Below are 26,312 nucleotides of genomic sequence, written 5' to 3'. Positions count from 1 at the left end.
TATTTCATGGAATCCATTTCAGCTCTCTGCAATTGTGCAGTAGCGTTTCATTTCTCGTAACTGGCGATTTTTCAGTAATTTCAGCGATAGTTGGCAACTTTACTTTGGTGATAACTGGCAATGTCTCGTATTTTGCCGTACTCTCAATCCCAATTTGGATTCAAGGAAGTATGGTCAGCTTAGAAACAATTACAATTTTGTAATTTATGAATTTCCAAGTTGATTTTAATCTTTGATTTTGATGAAGAACGAAAATTCAAGTTGGCTTCGTTGGAGATACGTGAAAAAAAACGGGACATTTTCACAAAATAGTAAGGATGGTCTGACGTACGTGAAAATAGAAGACGTATTTTGTCATGCTGACCGGTCATATTAATAAAAACACAATTTATAAATTATGCAAATTACCTTCATTCGGATTCTAGTAAATATTTAGAATAAACGCCAGTTTCAATGAGAAAAAAAAAAGGGAATTTTTATTTATTTATTAAAACAGTCTGAAAGGGCAAAAGAAGGAAATGTCCCGTACACGAGTAATGCCAACGAGCGACTCGGAGCGTCGAAAAAGAGTATAATAAATCTTTTTTTTTTCAATATTAGATATAAATAGAACAGGTGAACTCGCCCGAGATGCGACGTGCTTCAATATTAACGTCATTGAAAGAAATAATTTGTCGTTATATCCGAGATGGTTTCTTTTCATCCACGTTATTGCAAGGTTCGTTACATATTCTCTATGGTAATCGATCTAGGCAGCCAGTAACTAACGTTGTAGCCGAGATGTCGTTATAACTGAGTTCGAAAAAAATCGATTCGAGTTGAAGATTGTGTCTTTGAGAAGAAAGATTAGAAGAAAGAAAGTCCATTGGTATGTGTTCAGTCTGCTGTATAGTCCACCGATCACGAGAACAACACTGGCTACGTCACGTCGGACGATTCTATTATTTATTTTTAGGTAAAGCTAGAACTCCTTAATACACGTATATGAAGGCGTCTTGGGTAAAGCAACTGCCCATCGAGAATAGCGCATTAGCAACGGCGCTTTACCGTTTGGCGTCTTTAGCGCTATTTTGGCCTTCTAAAAATTTCACTAAAAGCGCCACGGCAGTGCTCTCGATAACGTTGTCATCGCAGTGTTTTTGTTGCGTAAACACCGGCTGTTCGACAGTGTCGTCTTAAGGCATTGTCGCATTAGATTCACAAAAATAAGATCTGGTTGAAATTTTCCAGAATCTACGTGGTAGGGCCTCAGAAAAATCACTTGGCCCGTGAGGCTCTTACGACGGCACGGCTGCTCGAGTACTTACGGCACATTATTTTAATACAAAAAATATATTTTTTATTCCGCAGAAGGGATCGAAAACTCCAGCCTTTTTTTAATAATCAGTTCCATGCATCAAGTTGAAGCCGAACACTGCTCGTATAAAACATTTTCGACCATGGCCCCCAGAAGGATAGGCTACTACACCGCACACCAACTCCGGTCATATATCGCCATACGGCAATTTCCAACCAGTGGAGTTGGGTGGGAAATGAAGGCTCCATCCATCGGTGGTCACCCTAGGCTCGGTAGGTAAAGAACTTGCTTCGAATGTTCTATACCCGGATTCGAACTCATGAACCTTTGATGGCAACCTTCATGGTGGAAGACGACCTGAAGACGAAGGATGGGCTGACAAAATCCAGCCAGGAGAATTCTTTTAATTTTCTTTTTCCACACTAAATTCAGAATGGACGGCCGGCGAGAGATCCCATACAGGATCCCTGCTGCAGCATGAGAGGACCATTCTTCCGATGTCCTTAAGCATGGCCCCCCACATCTTGCAGCCGGGCTCTCAGATTGGAATCTTAAGCATGGCCTTGCCTTATGCGCCACGTCCTTAAGCATGGCCCTCCACATCTTGCAGCCGGGCTCTCAGATTGGAATCTTCGACGGGTCACTCTAAAATGAATTTATAGTTGTAAAAACTGATTAGAATCATCCAGGGCCCCCAGGGCTGGATCCCTGTCAACCCTGCGCTTGGGGGGCATGCCCTTAAGGTGGCTATAGATGTAACTGCAAACTTGACAAGCAGGCATGCTCAATCTTTTTATTTGTCACTCATTTTAAAAGCCCATACGAGTAGCTTCTGCCGAGAAAGTAAAAAGACGATGATATGGCTGTAAGAGAAGGTAAACAGAAGAAGAATGGCTAATTGCTAGCAGGTGCCATTCACTTGCTGCGGTATAGAAATTACACCGAAGAAAATTCCATATAATTTACAGTAGTAATAAATTATTATTATTATACGAATACTACTCATTTTGTATTAAACTATTAATATAAAGTAATTTAACAATTCATTCATTTTATTATTTTAGGAATTTAATTATTAATTTAAAGTAATTTTACTCCCTTCGAATTGTTTTCTGTATCAAATATTTTAGTTAAAAACATTAAATTTAATAAAAATTCAAATTTTTTAACTTAAAAAATTTAATTTACTTCCATGATTTATAACAACAATTTTCGACATCATCTTTTAACAAACGCCAACACAAAAAGCGCAGCTCACTCAAGCGTGAAGAATACCTTTGCGTACAGAGAGAACCGATTTGCGCCCAGACAGCCTTTGCTGGCAACCCGGGATAATTTTCATCCTTTCCCCGCGCCGAAATGGACCCTCTCCAAAGAGAGGGGTTCGCGTAACTCTTCTCGTGATCTGAGGACTATACTTGTGTTCGATTCTTAACTTATGGGTCGCCGGAGCTTTGGAGATGGGTCGTTTAGATCAGTGTTTAACCTTTTTCAGCTCATGGCCCCCCTATGGATCAGATTTTTTTTTTTCTCGTGGCCCCCCTACCCTCATCCAAGAGTGACACCAATCTCTGGAATCCTGGCTAGGCACGGATTCAAATGATGGATTATCATCTCTCCCAGGAGTCAAATTATATTGCAAAAAACGGTCTGTGTAAAATACGGGACGATCCAACGAACATGCACGATAAATCGACCCTCCCCACACATCAACCGTTGCTATGGCGGCCCTCCGTACTTAGCTGCAAGTAACAGTTTACATATGAAAATTATAGTATCAGATCCAACATAGCGCAGTCCCTCCCCTCCCCCCATTATAGACATGAAAACCAGGGTCATGCCCAACATAGGTTAAGATGCTCCTGGTTCTATGGACGTATCCGATGAATTTTGAAAGTAATACTATTTTTCAACTATGTTTCACTTTTAAAGCTTTTCTCTTCACAGCTCTCTATGACTCCCTTCACCACCTGTCGTGGATCACCTTTCTTCTGATTTTCTCCCGTGGCCCCCCCTAGAATATCCCAAGACCGCAAGGGGGCCATATGGCCCCAGATTGAGAACCACTGGTTTAGATCAACTAACAGAAAGAGGCAATTGAGTTACGAGTCCCGATTCGGACGGGCTTCCGAGATGGGTCGTACAATAATACATTTACAGCCAGCGACTCTTGAGCTATGGGCCGCGCTTTTAAGAAGGGTCGTACCATTTCACTTGCAGCCAGGGATTATTGAGCCATGGATCACAACGTGGACTTGATTCGCAGGAGTTTCTTAGATGAATCGTTAAAACCCACTTACAGTCAGTCCTGTTAGAAATGCACTTATTGCATCACAGGTTTTACCAATTTCAAAAAATAAATAGTCCCATATGGGTCGCGAAACTGATCGTCAGTGACAGTTCAATTAATTCACAGAAAAAATAATTTCTCATTCTTTAAATTTTCTTTATACATTGAAAAAAGAAATTCATTTTAGTGCAAATTAGCAAAATTAATTGATTTTTTTAGTGTACAAATTATACCCTTCAAATCAGGGGATGCACAATCTTTTCGTCTGCGGGCTAGATATAAGCGATATATATTTATCTGCCACTCACGGGCCAGAAACTTTGATCTGTGAATGTACACCGGGGCCGTAACACCGCCGCGTGCCACTTAGTTCATTTTCGGGCCACATCGAGGGTCACGGACTGAACATGTAAGGCTCAAATACTCTGGAACCTGGCCGCACGTCATCCAAGTGATCTGGTATAATGTGCCGGGGGTCACTTAAGTGATCTGTAAATGTAGACATGAAACCGTGGACTTGACCACCTTAAGACCGCCTAAAGCGCCGGTATATCTTTCATTTAGTTTTACAAAATTAGGTTAGAGGTCGCGGGACACATTTGACCCCGGGCCATAGGTTGAGCATATATGTTCTAAATCAGGGGTGGCCAACATCTGGCCCGTGAACTGATTTTGTGCAGCCCGTGACAAGGTAAGAAAAGCACCGTGAAAAAATTAAATTTGTGATCATTATTTGAACTATCGGGTTCCAACAGCAGAGATATCTTGATTAACAAACTGCTTATAAACTACTTATTTCTAGTGACGAAATTAATTTAATAACTAATTCAATTAATAATGGAGCGGCATATGCACTGAAGTTGCACCGCTGATGCGGCCCGCGACGCTATAGCTGGCCATTATGTTGGCCCGCAAACAGAAAGAAGTTGGCCCACACCTGTTCTAAATCCATCAAATCGAAACTCGCATTCACTCACAATTACTTAGGAACCGGAGAAATTTATCATAATAAAAAGCTACGAAAAAACTTTCTAGATGGAATTTAACTCCATGTAAATCACCACTATGGGCACACAATTTCCCGGATTAAAGAGTAATATTGTTATCCAAATTGAAAGATAATCGTTGAATAGCTGTTCCACTGCATAAGATATCGTTGACGCACAAAACACGTTCTCTGAAACACTTTTGTTAGCGGTGGGACATCAAGAAAAATATCAAAAATAATTGGATAAAATCGTGTCTGTTTTGCAGTAAATTAATGCACGAGATTAACGAATTTTACACTAACGTCAATACATTTTAAGGCATAAAATATGGCTCTCCGTTGTCATTGGCTTAATTCAAATCCAGGACAACGGATCAAACAAGCGCTGAGCTTGTTTTAAAGCTACGAAAATCGGCTGTAACATTCATAACGTTAATAGGATTTGTATACGTATGGCCTGATACAACGCTTAACACTTCCTACAGAATTATATGACATTGGAAATCCCATTGGCCAAGAGGCGTCGTTTGTCACGGCATACGATCCAAAATGATTGTCCAAAGCAGGGCAAACATGAACTAGCAACAATTTTATACAATGTTTCGAATAGGCACACAAACACGTGTTTCAAGAGCAACGGGTGGAATAAAGCTCAATGGAGTAAGTAAGGTCACTGGCTTTGACAGTGACTTTGTAAATATTGGTCATTAGAGGCGCAGTGGATCGTAAAGGACATGCGTTCAAACAGTAACGACGATCATTCAACATGGGCTCTTGACAAGGCCTTCGTCACACGCACGTGTGTGACGCGGAAGTCCATTAAAGTTACGTAATGATCTAATGAATTTTTGAAGCCTAGTTTTTTTTTTTTTTCGTAAGCCATCATGTTAACACATGAAGTAGATGTCTCTCAAATAGGCCGTTAATATTTCATAGAGAAAGTAAATGTCTCTTGAATTGACTTTCATTGTGAAAAATACGGGACACATCGTCAATTCTACCCAAAAAAATATCAATTGCGGCTAAAAAAAAGTTATATTTTTAAAATTTATCACTAATGGAAATAATCGTCATTAATGGTTTTAGTCAAAACTAAATATAAAACCATTTTAAGTGTCGTAAAGAGCGCAATTACCGGAATTTTCCGTAAAATACGGGTCACATGAACCCACTACAGATAGCATCTTACAACGGCGTTTCCTTGAACTAGTATGCAATATTTTTATAATTTCCCGGACTGGCATTACGGGATAAACAAAATACGGTATATCTGGATAAAAATTTGAGGACTATCAAAACAAAAACAAATTTTAGAAATGAGTCATGGACCAACAAAAAAATAATTAGTAGACAGGCTAAAAATACTATTGGGATCAATAGCTAACGGACCGGTGAAAAGTAAACTGGAGAAAGTAATTGGGAGAAATATTTATATCGAACCGGCAAGAAATGAACGGAAGGAATTCACGGATCATCAGAAAATTGCGTTTTTGGAAAAGAAAATCGGGAAAATAAATGATGTAAATAGTGAACCAGCAAAAAATTAAAATTGGGAAAATAATTTACGGACAAGGAAAAAAAATAAAATGGGAGAAGTAGATAGCGGACCGGGAAAGGGGAGAAATATTTTATAAACCGTTGACTGTTTTCGGACGGATGAATAGCAGACCAACGAAAAATGAACGAAATAATTAACTAGCAAAAATCAATGTGAGAAATTAGCAGACCATTAAAGGAATTAATGGGAAAAATAGTTTGATGTCCGGCAAAATATGATCGAGGAGGAATAATTTACGGACTAGCAAAAACAGTTGGATCGACAAAAATAAACGGGAAAAATAACTTCTTGACGAGCAAACAATTATTGGGAGAAATAATTTGAGAACCAAAAAATAGGAATAGGATAAATACAGTAAAAACCTCGATAAGTCGTCACCTCATGTTATCGAAAACTTATGGCGGCTTAAGTGGAGTGACGACTTAAGCGTCCTTATATCCTTGGAAATGATTCACTATATTTGTTTATAACGCACAGTTTCAATGTGGTTTATATGCAACCTATGCGTTTCTATTGAAATTTGATTTTCACTTTATCTTAAAAACTAGACGTGATGAAATTTTAATTATTTTTCCAGTTATATTGCTATTAAAAAACAGTAATTAGTTTTAACGAAGTTTTTCTCCATCGCAGACCTATGTAATTAACATACGGCGGGGGGGGGGGGGGAAGGAGATAAATAAGCGTTACATTCCGGACAAAATAATTACCGTTTTTGGATAAAGAATTTGCATAAAACTAAATATATAGGATAAATAATTTGAGAACCGGCAAAAATAATTTGAAGAAAACAGTAAAAAATAAGAAATAATTGGAACCGAAAAAAATGAGAAATAATTAATAGACCGGCAAAAACATAAATGTAAGAAATAATTCGAGCAAAAAATGGGAGAAATAATTGGCGGACTGGTAAATATGAATAAATGACAAAAATAATTTGAGGACTGGTAAAAAGCAAGCAGGAGAACAATAATTGGGAGAAATAATTTGCGGACTAGCAAAAAATTTATAGGAGAAATAATTTAAGGGCCGAAAAATGAGGAAAAATAATTAACGGACCGGAAATAAATGGAAACTAATTAGTGGAGTAGTTAAAAATAAATGTAGTTTTTAGATAAATATAATTAACGGACCGGTAAACAGGAGGAAAAATAATTGGGAGAAATAAAGAGCGGATAAGCAAAAAACAAACGAAAGAAATAATTTGCAGACCATCGAAAAAGTAAATAAATCAAAGAATTTACGTACCAGCAAAAAATTAATTTTAATTTGCACATCAGCAAAATAAGAGAAATAATTAGCGGACCGGCAAAAAGTTTACAGGAGGGAAATAAAATTGGGAGAAATAATTAATGACTAGCAGAATTGCTTATTTCTTGGAGAAAAAATTAGCGGAACGACAAAAATAAAATTATATACAAATACAAATCCACAACAGGCAAATTGCCCAACGAGGTGGCTGACTTAAGAACATCATGGACCCCCCCCCCCCCAACAAATCGGTACATGCGGGAATGTGCGTGTACGTGTAGTGAAACCTGACGTGAAGTTTTGTTGTTTCTCTGTAATGCTTGTTATGTATAGTACTGCCATCTGCCACTAGTTTTTTTTTTCTAACTATGAGTGAAGTGTTATGATTGAATGATTTATCGTTGTAGGACTGTTGCTCTCTGTGGCGAGATTTTTTAATGGGGAGATCGGCTCGCATTTGCGCCTTGATGTTGGGAACCACAGAAAACCAACTTCAGCCGACCACCACTGTGGGGTTCGAACCCGGATCCTCGCATCGCGAGTCCGTCACTATAACCATTCGACCACCCACAGCATCAAAAAAATAATTAGCGGATCTCGTCAAGAACTGAATGAGAGATAATTTGGAAACAAAAAATCGGGAATATAATTTAGGGACTGGAAAATAAAATTAATAGATGGGGAAAGTAATAATTTTACCAGCAAAAATAAATGAAAAATAATTTATGGCCAGCAAAAAATAAATTAAATCAATAATTAGCGGACCGACAAAAATAAATCGGAACAATGTGCATACCTGTTAACGGGGGCTAAGACACAAACAAATATGCAGGCTACAAACAGGGATATGACATTTTACTGGCGAACCGTTGATCCCAGAGGTATACTTCCAATTAGAAAAAGTTTCCAAATAACGTGTAAGATTCACATGTGATTCATGTTGTAAGGGGTTGTATACTTATTAAAATAAAAAATAACTTTTTATGCACTCCCCGTGTGCTGCCCCGAAACCCAGTTAGAAAGTTGTTGCCCCGTTTCACCTAATGCAAACAAAAATAATTTCCATGTTTCTAAATGCAATATTCACTGAGATATTCAAATTAGAAATACGGAGGAAAAACTAAAAACGCACCATTTAAAACTTTTTCTCAACTTTCCACCGTTTTTCGAATATCTCAGTGAGTATTGTATTTAGAAACATAGAATTTTTTGTAGGCATCAGGAGACACAACTGGGCAACAACTTTCTAATTGGGTTTCGAGGCACACAGCGACTGTATTAAAGTTAAACAGCCACTTTTTATAACTATACAACCCCTTGTAATATGAATGACATATGTAAGTACTACATGTAATTGGGAAACTTTTTCTAACTGGAAGTATGCGTCTAGAATCAATGGTTGGCCAGTAAAATGTCATAAACCCCGGTTTGTGCATTGCACACGGCTTTTTTAAATTAGATCAAAGAGAGAAATTATGTAGTGGGTACATTAATTATGTGCTCAAATGGCAAAATATTATACGTCACTTTTTCAAAATTTCACGACGACAAATCTGTAAACAATATTTTGGTAAAATGCGTAATTGTGACTTTTCGACTTATTGCAATTTACATCCATTATTTTATCATAAACTGAAAGGAGAAAGGTGAAATTTTGCCACCTTCCAAAATTTTTGACAAACGAGACTCCGGAATGTGAATTCAATTTTTTGAGAAAAGTGACTTATGGCATTTTGCCACCTGAGCATGGAATTGGTCGAAAAATGTTTCGCGGACCTACAGTTGAACAACGCTGTCTTATAGTCACAACCCATTATCAAAACGTCACAACAAAATCAAGATATTCTAGAGTTTTTTCATAGTAAATGCATCAGAATAGAGACATAAGTGCAACTTCTGTCACTCGGAAATGACACAATAAGCTTGCACCTGCATTTGACCTTCACTAAACAATTCCCGTAATGAAATAGATGTGTTACTAACACAATTAACAGAATGCCCCAGCTGGTCACAGTCCAATTACGTCACTGTATTCAAGCTTTCACTCTGTAATTCTATGAAAAACCGTTTCCATTCGTGATAGCTTCTTTCTTACGAACAGTTTCCGGGAAGTCCTGTAAATGGAAAGCGAAACTGAGTGTTTTTTCAATGGCCGTGTCATAAAGTGACATGTTTCACAGAATGACACTGTGTCGCCGTGCACGTGCGTAACATCGAGGTCAGGGTCAAAAATAGACAACGCTGAGCAAATAATTTTAATTATTCGTGTTTAAATAACGGACAGATATATTTCTAAATCTTTATGAGAATCTTCTTGTTCTTCGAGTTCGGTTCATTGCGGCGGTTTCGATACCCTTTCGGTAGGCTCCCGTTGATGATTGGGTGCCTAGTTGGCTTGCGATCGGCTTTCCACAATATAACGGATTGTCCATCCTGAGCCTTGTTCTTCCTGCGGCATATCAATGGGTCGCCTTCCCATTCGCCTGTCGGCATACAGATCTGCAGCCTGCTCCCCGAGACGGGTTTGAAACCTTCGTCACAGACTTGCTCGCAGATTTGGCCGGCGGAGTGCTTTTCGCTGGGATCGCAGTTCAGGAAGCGTCCTCGTTTGGGTTTCCTTGGTGCCGGGCAGCAGATCATCCCTAGAAAGAATTACAGTAAGTCAACGGTGTACAACGGTGTGTGGGCACTTCACTGATTTGAGAACGTGTTGAGGGCTACTTGATTAAATGACCTAGAATTAGAACCGTAGGTTACTCGAGTGATCTTAAAAATCTATAAATATTAAGGTGATCTACGCCACGAGCCACTTGAGTGCTTTGGAACTGTGTTGCTGGTTACTCGAATTGTCTGTAAATGTGCCGCGGGTCACTTAAGTGATCCAAGAATATGCGACGGGCTACTCAAGTGATGTGGAACTGCACCGCGGGTGACTCGAGTGATCTGAAAATTGTCACTTGGGTCATTTAAAAAATAGGTTTGAGGTTATAAACCGCATCAGATGACTGAGGAGCCACAGTCAGCTCGGAAGCCAAGTGTTGAGCGTGTATGTAGTACAGTATATAAGTCGGCGGTGTTTAGTTTGAGGTGGTGTAATCCATTAGTTCTTGCTATTTTTGATGGTCAGAAACAGGTTAAACAAGGAAATATTGCATGCCAATAGTCCTCAACATAGACCACAAATAGAAACAAACATCCATTTTGCCCCTTTTTTTCAGACGAGGGTCGAGATGGAGGTGATCGCCCGTTCCTAGAGTCGAAAAATATGGGGAAATTTTCTTGTCCCTTAAAATACTGTGCTATCCAACGAACCTACGCAAATAGTCACCTCCTCCTGACACATCGCTCTGGATCCGTGCTCGCCCACTCCCATATGAACGAACACGAATCGAATTTTGACTCTTGCTACCGGGCAACAGACCCATCTGCCCTTTTTCGGTCCTGGTTCTCCCATCAGTCTTTGGGAATGTGTCCAATTTCCCGACGATGAAAATCTGTTATCTTCGAAACAAAAAAAACGTTGTGCGCGACTGTTGTGGCTACCTTGTTTGCGAAGGATGTCCCACGTATGCTATTGTCCAGTGAATGTTCCGAGAGAGAATTGCCAAAGGTATACTTAAAAGGCGGATGTAGAGTTTAGTGGTAACAATCGTCTACTCTAGAGAATGGAAGAGGAAATGATCTGTTGGCATATAAGGTCCGGGGACTACGACTAAGTCTCCGAGAGCCAAGTTGTTTTTATGGCATTCCTGGCTACCGGCAACACATTTGGCTTGACCTGCCATCGCTATGAAGGAGTAATAATAACTCGCGATTAACCGATTCTGGCTTCTTCCGCTTCATTTGCGCATGTTGCAACCGATGTGAATATAGGTCCACATTTATGGTCTGGCATGTTGCTAGCAGCTCGTATGGCACAATTTGTTGACAAATCCAGTCAGCTTTCCAGGGACTACTATCAACAGGTAGCCTTTCGTATCCACTGGACATTAATCGTTCCATTCGTGTCCGTTCAGCGACAACAATTCGCCGACAACAGTAAGTGACCTAGTGAATGAAGAAACGTGCAAAATCAGTGAGCATGTGTCATGGAGTTCAGCAAATTGTTAAGTTAGTGGGTGAGCAAGTGAGCTTGGTTGGTCACTCACTCAGGCTCTCGCTTGTTCACGTACTTTCTCAGCCTGCCATTCGCTTGCTCATGCATTTGCTCAGAACACTCGCTTGCTCATGCATTTGCTCAGAACACTCGCTTGCTCATGCATTTGCTCAGAACACTCGCTTGCTCATGCATTTGCTCAGAACACTCGCTTACTCAGCGGGATACTCGATTGTTCAAGCATTTACTCAGCCACTAGCTTGTTGCTCAGTCGGTCACTAGCTCGGTAGCGCTCACTGCCCGACTCTATCATTCATTCCCTCATAAGGACAGTCATTCGTTCGCTCACGCATTTGCTCAATCACTCGGTCGCTGATGCCGTACTGTTGCAGCTGAAATTTCTTCTAAATCTATTTATCTTTGTCAGAAATCTTCCGTAAATTATGCAGACTTACAGAAAACCCCAATAGTCTATGAAATATATTCGCGTTCGATGCCCCCCAATCAAGTCCCACTGGGACCCCTGCTCTCTCTACTGAGGCAACACCATCTACAGTAGAAGGCCTACGTGTGAAGCGCGGGACATCACTGAAGAAGTCTATCTCACCTATAGCCATTGGATATACTACAAAAAAAGTGGGTAAAGATGACATATGCGTGGGCCTGCTATATCCAGTGGCTGTAGGCGAGATTAGTTTCTTCAGTGACGTCACGAGTTTAGCTTGGAGCCCGCTTATAGAGTGCATTGGCTGAGGAGATGCAAGCAATTTGTCCAGATGTATGTGGGCTACGGTGGAGGAGATTGTACAGCCAAGACGCGGTATTTTGACTCAGGACATCAGTGTGAGGTACTCTTGCGAAAAGTATCAAATGCAGATGAATATTGTCTTGGAACCATTGACATGTGACATTTGCTGTATGCATTAGCTTTTAGTTCTGTCAAGAACCCTCTTGGTCACCACGGATTTAATTTAAAGGTATGGCAGTTTTCAGATATACGTACTCGAATCGCATGTCAGATTGGCTGATGACCACTGCCCGTCTTCCAAACAAGTTATGACGGCTTCATCAACCACGTCGTGGCTGTTGGGTTTGAAACAGGTGACGTTACACGTGTCTCCTTTCTCGGCACCTTGGCATTTGCCGTTTAGTTCGTAAATGTGATGAGGGTCTATGTCAGGACATCTCTTCCCTGCAAAAATTACAATTTACGCGTTACTTACCGAAAACAGAATTTACTGCCACTTGTAATCAATCTGAAATCTTTACTCACCTGTCTCGTTAACCGCTTTGGACCTGCAGATAGGCGCTGGGGAAGACCAATTGCCGTCACGCTTACAATATATGCTCCGACGTCCAATCAAATCGAAGCCATCGTTGCACGAGAACAGGCACGGTTTCCCAAACAGACCCGGACTGCAATATCCACTGTATGACCCGCCATCAGGTAGATGAAGGGATTTGCACTGGATTGCTGATAGGAGAGTAAAAAATTTTCATTATATATTGAGCCGAAAAGGCTAATAATAATCATTATTATCGATTTTATCATGTGGTTCTTAATCTTTTCAGCCGGGACCCACAATCAAGATCAGCTTCGCAACTTATGGTACTGTTTGTTTATCGAAATTAGTGGAACCAGTGCATTTATAACAGAACTGGTTTTGCACGATTCATCTCGGAAACCCCTGAGAATTAAAATTGGGACGGGAACCTTAGCTCAAGAGTCCCTGGGTATAAGTTACTTTTTACGACCCATTCCGTAAGATCTTGTGAATCAAGTTTGAGTCGTGATCCATAGCCCCTGGCTGTTAGTGGATTTGAATGGCCCATCGCGGAAGCCCATGCGACCCAAGTTTGTGCCATAGCCTATAAGTTAAGAATCCCTAGATTACGTACTCACGTTTGCATTTCGGTATTGAGCTCCAAGATCCATTCTTGCACTCGATGTATCTATGACCGGTTTCGTAGCCCCTTTGGCATCGGACGTAGCATACTTTCGGGTAGATTCCACGCCAGCAATCACCGAGATACAAACCATTCCGCAATGGCGAAAGAATCGGACACGACTTCACTGTCAGAAAAGATGTCAAAATGGCTCATTATCAGAGATATATTAAATTTTGCAAAGAAAAATTTCCAAATCGGAAATTTCACATTTGTATTCGCAAAAAATTAAAAAAAATTTAAATTAAGAGCTTTGCTTTTTTTTGAACTTCGCATATAAAATATTTTTATATTAAAAATTTTGCATTCATCCACAAAAATATTTTTTTCAAATCAAAAACTTTGCATTCATTTGCAAAAATATTTTTTTCAAATCAAAAACTTTGCATTCATTTGCAAAAATATTTTTTCAAACCAAAAATTTTGCATTCATTGTAAATAAAAATTACATTGATTCGCAAAAATATTTTCAAATCAAAAATTTTGTATTCAACCGCAAAACAAATTTGCATTCTTCTGTAAAAATATTTATGAAATGAAAAATTTTGCATTTCATTCGCAAAAGTATTTCTGAAATAAAAAAATTTTGCATTCATTCACAAAAACGAGCTAAAACTAACGACACAATTTTCAGTGTAGTTTACAAGACCAAAGTAGCTTGGCAGCCCAGGTCGATAAGATACTCGCCTGAAGTACCAAATGATGTTTAGAGGTGCCGCGAATTCGATACGCGGTTCGTCCTTGTCAGAAAATTTCCTGACACAGGGTTGCAACAGAAACGACAACATGGCCACAGATAAAGATTGCTACCGCAGAGTGCCCCACATCAAGGGGTCAGCGCACCAATCTCTCGATGAGTATAAAAAAGATTCGGCAATAAATTGTAGGTCCCGGTCTAATTAGTCCTCGTGTGCAGAAAATGACCGTGGGGCGACAAAAATATGATCGTGAATGAAATGGTGTTTCGATCAAACGAGACCAAAAGTATTGTACTGAGTTGAAAGTTATAGAATTCAAGCTTCTCTCAGCAATACCCACCCACTTTCAAACAGTGTAAGTTACGAAGATTTCGCAGAAAAGCGATAAAAAAAATCAAATTATAGCATTTATTCATCAAAAATGGCAAATTTCGCATTTACCGCATCTATTTCGTGAATACAAAATAACGTAGGCCCTACTCATTAGCAGTCAGTTGAGTTCAATGTGGAGACTTAGGATCATAGACTTACCACATTTCGTCGTTTCTCCATCCCAGGAACCGATTGGAGTACATTTCCTCGCTTTACTTCCAACAAGTACGTATTCTTCATCACACGCTAATACGCAGGTCGATCGCAGGTTGTTGTCACAGGATCCTACGATCTTACCATGTGGTGGACTTTTCAGAAGAGGACATCGCTTCCCTTTCGAATAGATACAGGCATTACGCACGTTAAAATCAATATGAACTTATATTGCCACCGAATAAGCAATGCTCAAAAATGCCCAAAAAACGCTTACTTTGACATCTCGGTTGCTGCGGTTCCCAGGATCCAGATTCAGTGCAGTACCTCGCATGCGTACCAATTATCTCGTAGCCCGGTATGCACTGCATTGAACACATGGCACCAGAGTAATCGTGACATTTCCCGACGAAGTATCCGAAGGCAGGTGGTTGGATCCGACGACATCTGCGACGGCGATCTGAAAGAGAGGAACCTACCGTTATAAATACGGCTCGGACTTTTTCGGCCTAAAAAATCTTGACAATATGCAAGCATTTATGACCTAAAATATTTTTTTTGTCTAACTTTCAAGAACGTATATAATGACATTTGTTTTTGCCTCCTTTTTTAGGATTTCTCAAAAATGGGGAATTTGCGTTTTTCTTGGACAGATTCATTTCTCACACACTGATACAACTTTATTTGACTGGTTCTTTTCTACAGAATTTCGCAGATTCCCACATTTTACACCTCATATTATTTGAAGGGAGGCACTTTCTTCCTCAGAAAAGATACCCTCCGTGAGATCTTGCTGGCTGTTGCAGGCAATGGAGGTCCATCAGTTTGTCTAGTCACCTTCTGGCAAAGCATAATTTATATAAAAAAAAACTTCAAGCGCTCATACGCGTTGTTACAATGCGGCATCTAGTTTGGTATCGTACTCAGTAAAGCCCGTACACGGGTGTTCATTTTTTCGAGTAAGGCACGCTAACTGGAGACTAGGGGAGAATATTACCCACAATTCCATAGTAAGTGTATGTACGGAAGCAAAAAAAACCATCAGCTCAGTTGTGATAACCGGACAATAAATAAACAAAGCGCAAAATATTTGCTCGTAATGCGAATCATCGCTCGTTAATCGAATCAATTTTTTTTCAAAACTTTTGCTCGTTATGCGAATTGCTCGTTAACCGAAGTTCCACTGTATAATACACAAATTTAGACATGTGTTACAGGAATACAAACATGTAATATACAAATTCACACGTGTTACACGAATACAAACATGTAATACAAATTCACACGTGTTACACGAATACAAACATGTAATACACCAATTCACACGTGTTACACGAATACAAACATGTAATACACCAATTCACACGTGTTACACGAATACAAACATATAATACACAAAAAATACATGCACACATCACAAATAAACACTGTAGCCTCAAGGGACTTAAAAGTCCTTCCAGCACTCTTAAAGGGATAAGCGATGAAAATTCCTAAAATACGACGGGTCGCTCGAAAATGCCCAAAATATGACGTCATTAAAAAATATATGACGTCATAAAAATCTGAGCCCTAGATACAAATAATGTCGATTTGGAAGATTCGAGACCTCAATATCATTGATTACAATAACTATAATGTAACGGAAATTATGAAAATAGCTATATATTATGCCCTTTTTCGCCTGTAAATAAGAAATGATGGATTTCTCTGTCAATATCGCCAAATTGACGAAAAACTTGGCAAGTCTGGCGACAGCAATAAGTTGGCGATGTCGTAGCTCCAAGAGAAATGTAAAGATTTCACGAGAATGGGGTAGATTCTCGAAGCTTTTTTTGTCGCGCGTATATAAGCTTCACCGGAGAACAAAAACACAGAATTTTGTTCAGATCTTGTTTGTAGGTCGCTCGCGCGCTCTCTCTCTGTTTAGTGTGTTTTGTTGAAACCGCTGCTTGTGAAAGATTCTTTACGTTTACATTTCGGATTCTTATTCAACAAACATTTGAGTTTCAAAGCAATTAAAATTTGTCGCGACGGAATGAGTCTGCGACAATTTTTTACCGCGATGAGTTTGTAGCACGACGAATGGACGCTGCGACAAATTGACCTAGACCTTAACTTATTAATAATTATAATTATTTATAAATAATTTTTTTTAAATGATTTAACCATGAACGTATTAGTGCCTGACGCTAACTAAGCAATTATGAAAAAAGTTATTAGTTATTGGTCTTTGACACTTATTAATGAATGGATAGTTATATTTAATTAATATAAATAATTACTTAATTAATTAATGGCAATCATTAATTTATAATTTTTTATATTCAACTGAAAATTTTATTTTGTCATAACATTCTGATCAACTAACTTTAATTATTAGTTAATTAAATATCAATTAACTAATAATTAAAACAGTTACATTGAAAACAAACTGAAATATTTAACTCCGTTAGAAGGCGCTTTTTCCTCTTAGTGTAGAGTGATGTTAATCTTGTCATTACGTGTTACCTTCACCCCACCATGTTGACAATTTTTATCACCAGATTTATAAATCGTTAATCAAACGAGATCTATTTGAAAAATTGTTTCCCCAAAATCAGTACCATTTGCCAAAAGCCCCGTTCACATGTACGAATATTTTGGTTGTATTGGGAGTTCTAGTACCCGCAACTGACGACTTTTTTCCTTCGTAAGGAAAGAAATGGAAACCAATCATTTGTGAAAATCCTTAAGCGGGTTTTAAACCCGCTTTTTCTATTTCCCATGTAAACGGGCTAAAACGTCGTAATTTTATTTGTTTTACTGTCAAATGTTTTTGAGGGAAAGGCAAAGAAAAAATTGATTTCCACATCTTTAGCTTTCTTCATTACTCTCACGGTTGTGTGTGTGTGTGGCATTGCTCAGCTTAAAAACACCAAGTTGAACGCTTGGCGCACGATCGGTGAATTTCGCCGGATTCGAAAGCGACGTAATCAATTTTTAATTCGTTATGACTCCATAATTATTTTGTCAAATCAAAAACTGAAAACACTCTTTCGTATTAGTTTCTCACAACGAATCACGTGTGCAAATATTGGGCGGTCTATAGCATGCAATCCTGTGTACATAAGTATTCTTAGACTCTTCGAATATCAAAATGTCACTTTATCAACACGAAGTCAAATTTCACCGAAAGCAAGTCCCACGTAAAGAACTCTCTCACCCAATCTCCACCACGGAACGGGAACAGCAGCAACGGAACACAATGAGCAGATAATTGATGACCGGAATTTTGCCTCGGCAAGACAAAAGTCTATTTATTCTCTACACCCTATAACCCAGCAAGCTTCAGTTCATCCATCCACGTCTTTTCAGAGATATTCCAACCACCGCAAAACGACCCGATTAAAAAGGCCGATATTACAGGCCGCGCGAGAAGCGCTAAAACTTAATTAAGCACCGCGAGAAACAAAAGGGCGAGAGGATCGTGTCTCGTTACGACGAGAAAAGTTGCGAACGCCGCCCGGAAATTATTTTTGCGACAATGTAATACTAGTTAGGAGACGACACGAGCGGGACGTTACCGCCATTTTCAAGCGCGTGAATTAATTAATCAAGTTAGCACAGAGCCTCGAAAACAATCCCCCCCCCCCCGTAAACCAGAAAGGAGAACACAAAGGGATGGCGAAGAACGATTATGGCGAGCGAAATCCATTATCGCCAACGTTACGGAACACATTAACACCTTCGTTTCCCCGGTCGTTGATTAACCATTTCGATACGGAATATTATGTATTACAAGGGTGCTCAATATTTAGGAGAGTGCGGAGCCCCTTCATAGGTTTGGTTGCGGGCCACTTGATTAAGTGATCTGGGACAGTGATGCAGGTGACCCGAGTAATATGTAAATATGCTGCGAGTCTTTTGAGTGCTGAATATGCTGGGGTCACTTGAGCGATGTGGGGTCAATATGATGCGGACCGCTTAGCAGTTCTGGAACTGGGCCGAAGGTCACCCAAGTGCTTTGTGAATATACTGCGGGTCACTTGAGTGATCTATAAATGTGCCACGGCCCACTTTTGACCTGAAAATGTAAAACGTGTTGCTATAGTGATCTGAAAATGTGCTGCGGGCCGCTTGAGGGACCTGGAACTGCACTGCGGGACACTTAGATGACCTGTAAATATGATGTGGGCCACTTGAATGATCTGTTTAAAAGTGCGCTTACTTCATTTTTACAAAATTAGGTTTGAGGTCACGAGGCCACATCAGATGGCTGAGGGCCACGTTTAATCCGTATGCCAAAAGGTTGAACATATATGTATGATGTATTGCTCATAACAACCTTATAGGACGTCCGAATACCCACCCCTAGAAAAAGGAGTGTTACGTGATTGGAGGGGAAGAGTTCAACTGTGTGATGTCTTGGCGATAAAAGAGATCTAATTAGCGCCAAGACAGACTTGTTGGTGCGAATAATTTTTTTAGGTCGCCATAGTAGCGCTTCAGACGTGTAGACGGGACTCATTTGATTGGTAGACACAAACTGGTTCTCAAGACACTTTAATTTAAGGTGCGTAGAAAGCAAGATGCGGACTCTTCATCTTTGGCGAATAACTCCAATACTTACACGGGGATTCTTCGGGGCGTTGGTCATTTACCAGTGGCTTCTTCGTTGAGTCATAATTTGGCTCCATTATTTTGTGATCATTTTACTAAGGATTCCTCGCTTTGGCGATTGCTTTACTGAGGTGTCTTTGACCTGGGGACCACTTCACTGATAATCGCTTGCCTTGTCGACCGCTTTACTGAGGCTCCATTGCCTAGGCGATCACTTTATTGCGGCTTCATTGCCCTTGTAAGCCTGGAAATCATTTTGCTCGCTTGCCTCGGCGATCAATTTACTGAAATTTATTTGCCTTGTCGTTCACTTTACAAAATTTCCCATGTCTGGTGTTTGCTTTAAGAAGGCCCTCTTGTCAAGGGGATCACGTCCCCGCTACCTAGTAGGGCTTTTTAAAATGGTGCTAGTTCATTTCAGGGCACCTTGTAAGCCGTTCATTTTTGTTCTTAGAGGTTCTGTGCTCGTTTCCCCGAGGATGGATTTCCAAAATGCGATAGCTTCAATACAAATCACATTCATTGATAGATGGCATAATGAGTTGGAATCGCACCGTTTCCGTTCTGGTCATGACGAGGGTTATATTCGAACGAAATTACTCGTATATGAATGGTGAATTCGCTCGACCGAATACCCCCCCTCCCTTGTCAAAAGCATTCGAACCCGTCCTGTTCAATAAGGACGCTTGACTGACCTCTGATTCACGGACGCAGGTCTTTATTTCTGCTTCCCTCACCCCTCCTATTCGACATAATTATCGATTTGCGATGGATCGTTGGGAGAAAGTATGTCTATGACACGGATACTATCTCTCCCTCTTGATGGTGACTAACCACAGTTACTTGATGAAAGAGAGGCAAAGAAGTTGAAATATCATACGGAAGATGAGGGCCACGAGATCACGTGTAGGTCACAGGATAATTTACATTTGTGGTCCGAAAGACCTTATTCGATGGGGTTGGTCCGTTTTCCGCTTCGGAAGGATGGTGTAGAGTTTCACTGGCATGTTTCAGTCAAGTTGTACTGTATATAAGGAGGAAATTTGACTAACCATATGTATGATTACATACAATGCAGGGAAAGCTCTCTTAAGAGGAAGGACACTGCCCGTTAGTGATCAAAATATTCCGTTAACGAGAGGTTACACTGTATTCTGATATAATACTTAATCGTGACCACACACCTTCAAGGGCCGTCGACAGGACTCAATTCGAGGGTTTGACATCTTTACAATCATCGAGTAATCGAATAATTCCCAGAGCAGGGCTGCCTATACGCACGGGCCCCAGAAGGGGCCATCGGAGCATGGAGGACTTCCATGATAATGACTAGAGCCCGAATTATATGTACTCAAATTCTGGCTCTAAAAATAGACAAATATGCACAAAAAATGCCAAAATATATTTAAATATCGAAAAATATGTTTTAAAAATCAAAATATGCACTAAAATCGTTACAAATTCCAAAAATGTATGTCAAAACATGGAAAAATGTGTTGAATACCCCGCAAAAAGTAAGTCATGTTTTTATCATTTAGGCTGCTGGAATAGTTGGAGAGAAGATGCTCTCAGTGCAGCTGAGTAAAAAGAAACTTCCACAAAACACAACTGAATTTTTTCAGTTGAATTTTGTGGAAGACAGATGGCAACCAAACTTTAACTTGCAAATTGAATATAATAAAACAAAGTGTGGTTCAAACAGGTTGTTGGTATTATTGGTGGTATAACATAATACTGATTGGGGGGTGCGCATGCACTCTATCACTACTCAACAATGTACACCCGTCCAATACAGTACAAGCAAACCGATCGGAAAATAGAGAAATAATTTAAGAAAGCTAGTATGCGTACGCCCTCTCTACTTCAATAAAGAATTTCGTCTTGAAAGAAAAATTTGTTATCCCTGCATAAAGCACGTCGAGGGGTTTAAATCAGTGATTCCCAACGGGGGCGATGGAATGTTCCGGGGGGGGGCGGTAGAAGCTACGGGCATAACATAGGATCTTATGGGTTAGATTGCGTTGTGGGGCGATGGGATAAAAAGGCTGGGAAACTATGGTTTATATGCATATTTTCTATTTCTCTCAGTGCATATCCATTTACTGAAGTAATAAAAAATCCTCATGCAAATAAGTTTCGCGATTTTTATTCGGAAATTTCTAATGAGTAAACAAGTTGCTGCCCACGCATAAGGAAAAAAAACTGTCACAGAATACCCGTCTCCGGTATTCTGTGGTAGTTTTTTCTTTTACCGGGGAGGGGGGTGGTATTCTAGGGTATACCGTAGGCTCATGATGCAGCTGAAACGGATTCAAATTTACTGCCTTTTCCTGAATTGTTTTTTCCGTAGCCTCTTCTCATCACCCGGCGTCCCTGAGATTGAGACAATTTCGTAAATAAATGAAATTTATAACCTATGCACATCTGGAGATTGACGGGTGACCATGACCGTGAAGAACCATTGCATGTCTTGACCGCAGGTCCGGATAACTTGAACGGTTCACGGCAGCGTACGGTACAGATATCAGCCACTGATGATCCGTTGCAATCACCAGATGCCTCACCCTTGTATGGCACTACGAGAGGATCACAAACATCTGCGAAATAGAGCAAATTACAATTAATTAATTAGTATTGATCGATTCTTGAAAGAGTACATTCAATAATTTAACCGACAACAGGAAATCATAGGTGCTTAGTTTTTGATCATTCTATCACTTCAGTTGATTCAAACTCATTTTTAGTCAGTGAGCCAAATACGTTATTATTAGGACAGCGATTATCGGAATGGTATGCCGTGAATCTTCGGACAACGTTGGACCCAGACCCGTTGGGTCAAAATTTAATGACCACCAGGGCAAAAGCAAACAAATGATTACTAGAGCGAGGGAGCACGGGCGCGCTCCCCCTTTTCTAGTATCGGTTATATGATTGATCGGTTGACATCCTTACGCGACTAAAGGGAAGAAAGTTAAATTATCGCTTAGACTAGAAAACAGCATTTAAATGATGACTAAGCCTAGAAGACCATATACTCTAGCAGTTTGAGGACCAGCGCCATAAAAGCACAAAACACTTACCGTTTCCTTCTGTTCAACGTAGACAGATGAACCCCCCAAATACGGTCTGTGAAGCTGTTAATTTATGCGAGTTTCATGTTGAATTATGACGAGGTCAAGGGAGTCGCATTTGAACGATCAAGCCGAGGGAACCACCCTGAAATGGTAAAGAAGCCGAGGGAACCGCACTGAAATGGTAAAGAAGCCAGAGGGAACCGCACTGAAATGGTAAAGAAGCCGGAGGGAACCGCACTGAAATGGTAAAGAAGCCAGAGGGAACCGCACTGAAATGGTAAAGAAGCCGGAGGGAACCGCACTGAAATGGTAAAGAAGCCAGAGGGAACCGCACTGAAATGGTAAAGAAGCCAGAGGGAACCGCACTGAAATGGTAAAGAAGCTGAGGGAACCTTCTTCTTTGCATTTCTTTCCACATTCAAATGGAAAGAGAAGCCCAGACGAACTTCTACTGCATTTGAATTGCTTTTCCAAATTATACTTTATCCACGAGGATGAAAATGTACGTATAATCGGACAATATCAATAATGACGAAAAATGATCTAGGATTCTTCCGGATTTTCGGATTTTTTTTACGGGGGGAAAAGATCTTTCTTTAGGAAATATAACGAAGGATTTAAAAAAAGGAAAATAAAATCCCTATATTTTCCTAAATCCGGATATTCTCAATGAAATTGGAAAGAAACTCGCATTGTTACATACAATGGACGTTATTTTCTTGCTGTTATTATACGCATCTTGTTAATATACTGCTACAAAATGGCGCAGAGTCCACACACAAAAGATCTTTTGTGTATGCATGCATAGATTTATGATTTTTATTTTACTTTTTTCATGATAAAAAGGGATTTTTGAAATGAATGTTTTTCCCTAAAAATGAGATATAGAAGATTGCAAAACCAATTTCATATATATCTTGTGTACAAAAAAAAAATTGCGTCTCCAATACCGAATAATGGACTATTTGTTATATTCTGAATAAAGGAATATTTGTGTTTTTCCGAATATTGGAATTTATAGTCTCTTGAATATGGTCTAGGTATGATTGAAGTATTCTGTACCCAAGTTGGAATATAGTCTATACTGATTGGAATTGGATCGATCTTTCTTTGGGGCTGTCTAAAAATTATTAAACGCATTGAATGGCCTACCGGAGGTCCTGCATCATTGTTACTCCCACGTCACCACCAGCGAGTCTTCCGGCCGAGGTTCCCCGCCACGATGTTCGCCGCTGACAAAATTCACCGACGACAGTTCTTCACTAGTGAGTGAGTGGTCGAGCAAGTGAGTAAATGTGTGAGTTGACAAATGAGTAAGCGAATAACCTTACTGTATGAGCGACCCAGCCATTGAGCAACTCTATGAGTGAATGACCTTTGAGTTCGCATGTGAGTGGGCGAAAGTATATATGATCTAGTAAGTGGGTGAGTAAGAAACCATGTGACTGACCGAGTGAAGAGGTGATGGATTGAGTGACAACATGAGTGAGGGAGCAAGTGAGTTAGTGAGCGATTGAGTGATCACTCACTAGCTCATTTGTTCACTCTCACTTCTGACTCGATTTATCACTCACTTGCTCATGCACTCACTCACTCTGTCGATGTAGTGATCGACATAGTATCGATCACCGACAAATTGTTTATCGGTGAATTTCTCTGGACACGAATGTGGAAGGGGATTGTGATAAAACTTCGGGCTATCAAGCAAATAATATATGAAGATTTGGATGATCTGGCCCATTGGCGTACGCAGGGAGGGGGGGGGGATTCTAACCCCCCCCCCCCAAACCGAGATTAGTGTTATTTTACAGGAAAACAGCAAACTCCCCCCTCAGATTGAAAACACACCCCCCCCTCCCCACTTGAGAAAATTCTGCGTACGCCTATGCTCTGGCCTATACCAGGTCTTCCATCCAGTAGTTGGCGTTTCGGCTGTCAAGTGGATGCGGAGATTTTAACAAGACATCAGTGATTTGTACCTATAGGCCTTTATTTTGGAGTTTCGTCCATTATTTAATCGGCTATCATGTCAAATTTCCGATGAGCGACTAATAGCTTTGATCTAGTATAGGCGACTAGTTGCGTAGGTTTATAGGATCGCACCCGTATATTACGGCGTAGAATACTTTCTTCTCATATAAACTGTCTTGGGCCAAGGGTGATCGCCCCCTCCTTAGATCCGCGCCTGCCTAGGACATAAGACAAACGCTAGACGATTGCTATCTTCAAGAAAATAGCGTTGCAAGAGTAGGATTGGATTGGATTTTGATTTTATTGGCGCAAGGACCGATTAGCTCAAGCTGCGCCAAAACGAATGACTTACAATAGTATATGATCAATGTGTGAACATGGTTAGTACAAAGAATAGGCATTGTTAAGCGGTGTTCGAAACCGATTGTTACAAAAATGAGATTGTGAATGAGAAAGTTTTAAAAAGTTAGGTTTCATGAGAACAGCACTGACTGTTCAACAGTTTGGAAACAATTGTTGAGAAACTGATTGTAGGCAGGTTCAACAGCGAGCATTAAAAAACGATTGTTGACCGAAAGTGAAATTTCGCAAATTCAAGAGACTTCAACAGCTCCACAACAGTTGTAAAAAAACCGATTGTTGACTGAAAAAGTGGCAAAGGTTAGATTTTACGAATAAACGATGACTGTTCAACTGTTCAAAAATCGAATATTGACGGAAAACATTTTGCAGGTTAGATTGCCCTATTACAACAATGTTCAATTTAAAAATTGTTAAAAAATCGATTGTTAACCAGTTCATCGGCTCGACAACAGCTGTTGAAAATCGATTGATGTTGAAAAAGTGTTATACGTTAGACTTTACAAATACATAAAACAATTAAATCAATGACTGTTCGACAGCTCAGAAACGATTGTTGAAAACCCGAATGTTGACTGGCTCGAAGGCAATTGTTAAAAACCGATTGTTGGCTGAAAAAGTTTTGAAAGGTTTGGTTTTACGGACACAACAGTGGCTCTTCAACACAGGTATTTTCACAGAATCATCGATGTTGTGGGACAACAATAGCAATTCTCATGTGTACAACAGTAGTTGTGGGACAACAGTAGCAATTCTCATGTGTACAACAGTAGTTGTGGGACAACAGTAGCAATTCTCATGTGTACAACAGTAGTTGTGGGACAACAGTAGCAATTCTCATGTGTACAACAGTAGTTGTGGGACAACAGTAGCAATTCTCATGTGTACAACAGTAGTTGTGGGACAACAGTAGCAATTCTCATGTGTACAACAGTAGTTGTGGGACAACAGTAGCAATTCTCATGTGTACAACAGTAGTTGTGGGACAACAGTAGCAATTCTCATGTGTACAACAGTAGTTGTGAACAGACACTTCAACAATGGGAAAAAATTAATGAAATAGTTGAATTTTCTAAAATTCGAACAAAATCATGTTGTTCATTTCAAAAATTGTAACAACAGAGCACAATAACAATGACAAGTAGCAAAAATGATTTTTTGGCACTAATCAGTTCTTCTAGTAGTGATCAACATAATAATATCTCAATAATGTCAAATGATAATAAATTGCTAGAACGTTAAATGTAAAGACACAAATATTGAATATATATATACTGACTCTTTAAACGCTCTTCAGTGGAGATAAATCCAAACAATGCCGCTAACAAAATAAATTCCATTGGCGTACTCAAGATTTTCGCCACGATTTCGGAAGAGACGTTTGTGATGTGCAAGTTCTTCTGAGAGTACGCACTCAGACATTAATTTGAATCATTTCATGGAATTTGGCGACATTCGTTGGCTGCAAGTGGCGTACCGTCCCTGCACGAGCCTACGCCTATATTGATTTTGGCATATTATTGGCCTACATTTTGATTGATTGCATCATATCTTGCACGATCCATGCCTTTAATTTCCAAAAAAATTTACTTGATAAATATTTTTACACTTGCGGCCAACGAATGTCACTAAATTTCATGGAATCAATTAACATTGGT

At 39.8% G+C, this 26,312-nt stretch overlaps 1 protein-coding gene across 1 annotated transcript; it reads right to left on the bottom strand.

The window, feature by feature from the left end:
- Positions 1-7,944: 7,944 nt before the first annotated feature.
- On the bottom strand, positions 7,945-26,056 carry LOC149066808 (P-selectin-like). Its single transcript, XM_089253225.1, has 8 exons — positions 25,934-26,056; positions 21,664-21,846; positions 14,928-15,110; positions 14,657-14,830; positions 13,384-13,554; positions 12,754-12,954; positions 12,484-12,672; positions 7,945-10,026 (listed from the first exon to the last, which is right to left on the bottom strand). The coding sequence occupies exons 1-8, from the start codon at positions 25,992-25,994 to the stop codon at positions 9,677-9,679; spliced, it is 1,512 nt and encodes a 503-aa protein (XP_089109351.1). The 5' UTR covers positions 25,995-26,056; the 3' UTR covers positions 7,945-9,676.
- Between the last annotated feature and the right edge of the window lie 256 nt (positions 26,057-26,312).

The sequence above is a fragment of the Pholcus phalangioides genome, unplaced genomic scaffold (genome assembly GCF_987345545.1).
Source record: "Pholcus phalangioides strain wild (caught in Gottingen) unplaced genomic scaffold, Ppha-v1.0 ptg000032l_1, whole genome shotgun sequence".
NCBI lineage: Eukaryota > Metazoa > Arthropoda > Arachnida > Araneae > Pholcidae > Pholcus > Pholcus phalangioides.
This window is presented reverse-complemented; position numbering and strand designations above follow the sequence as displayed.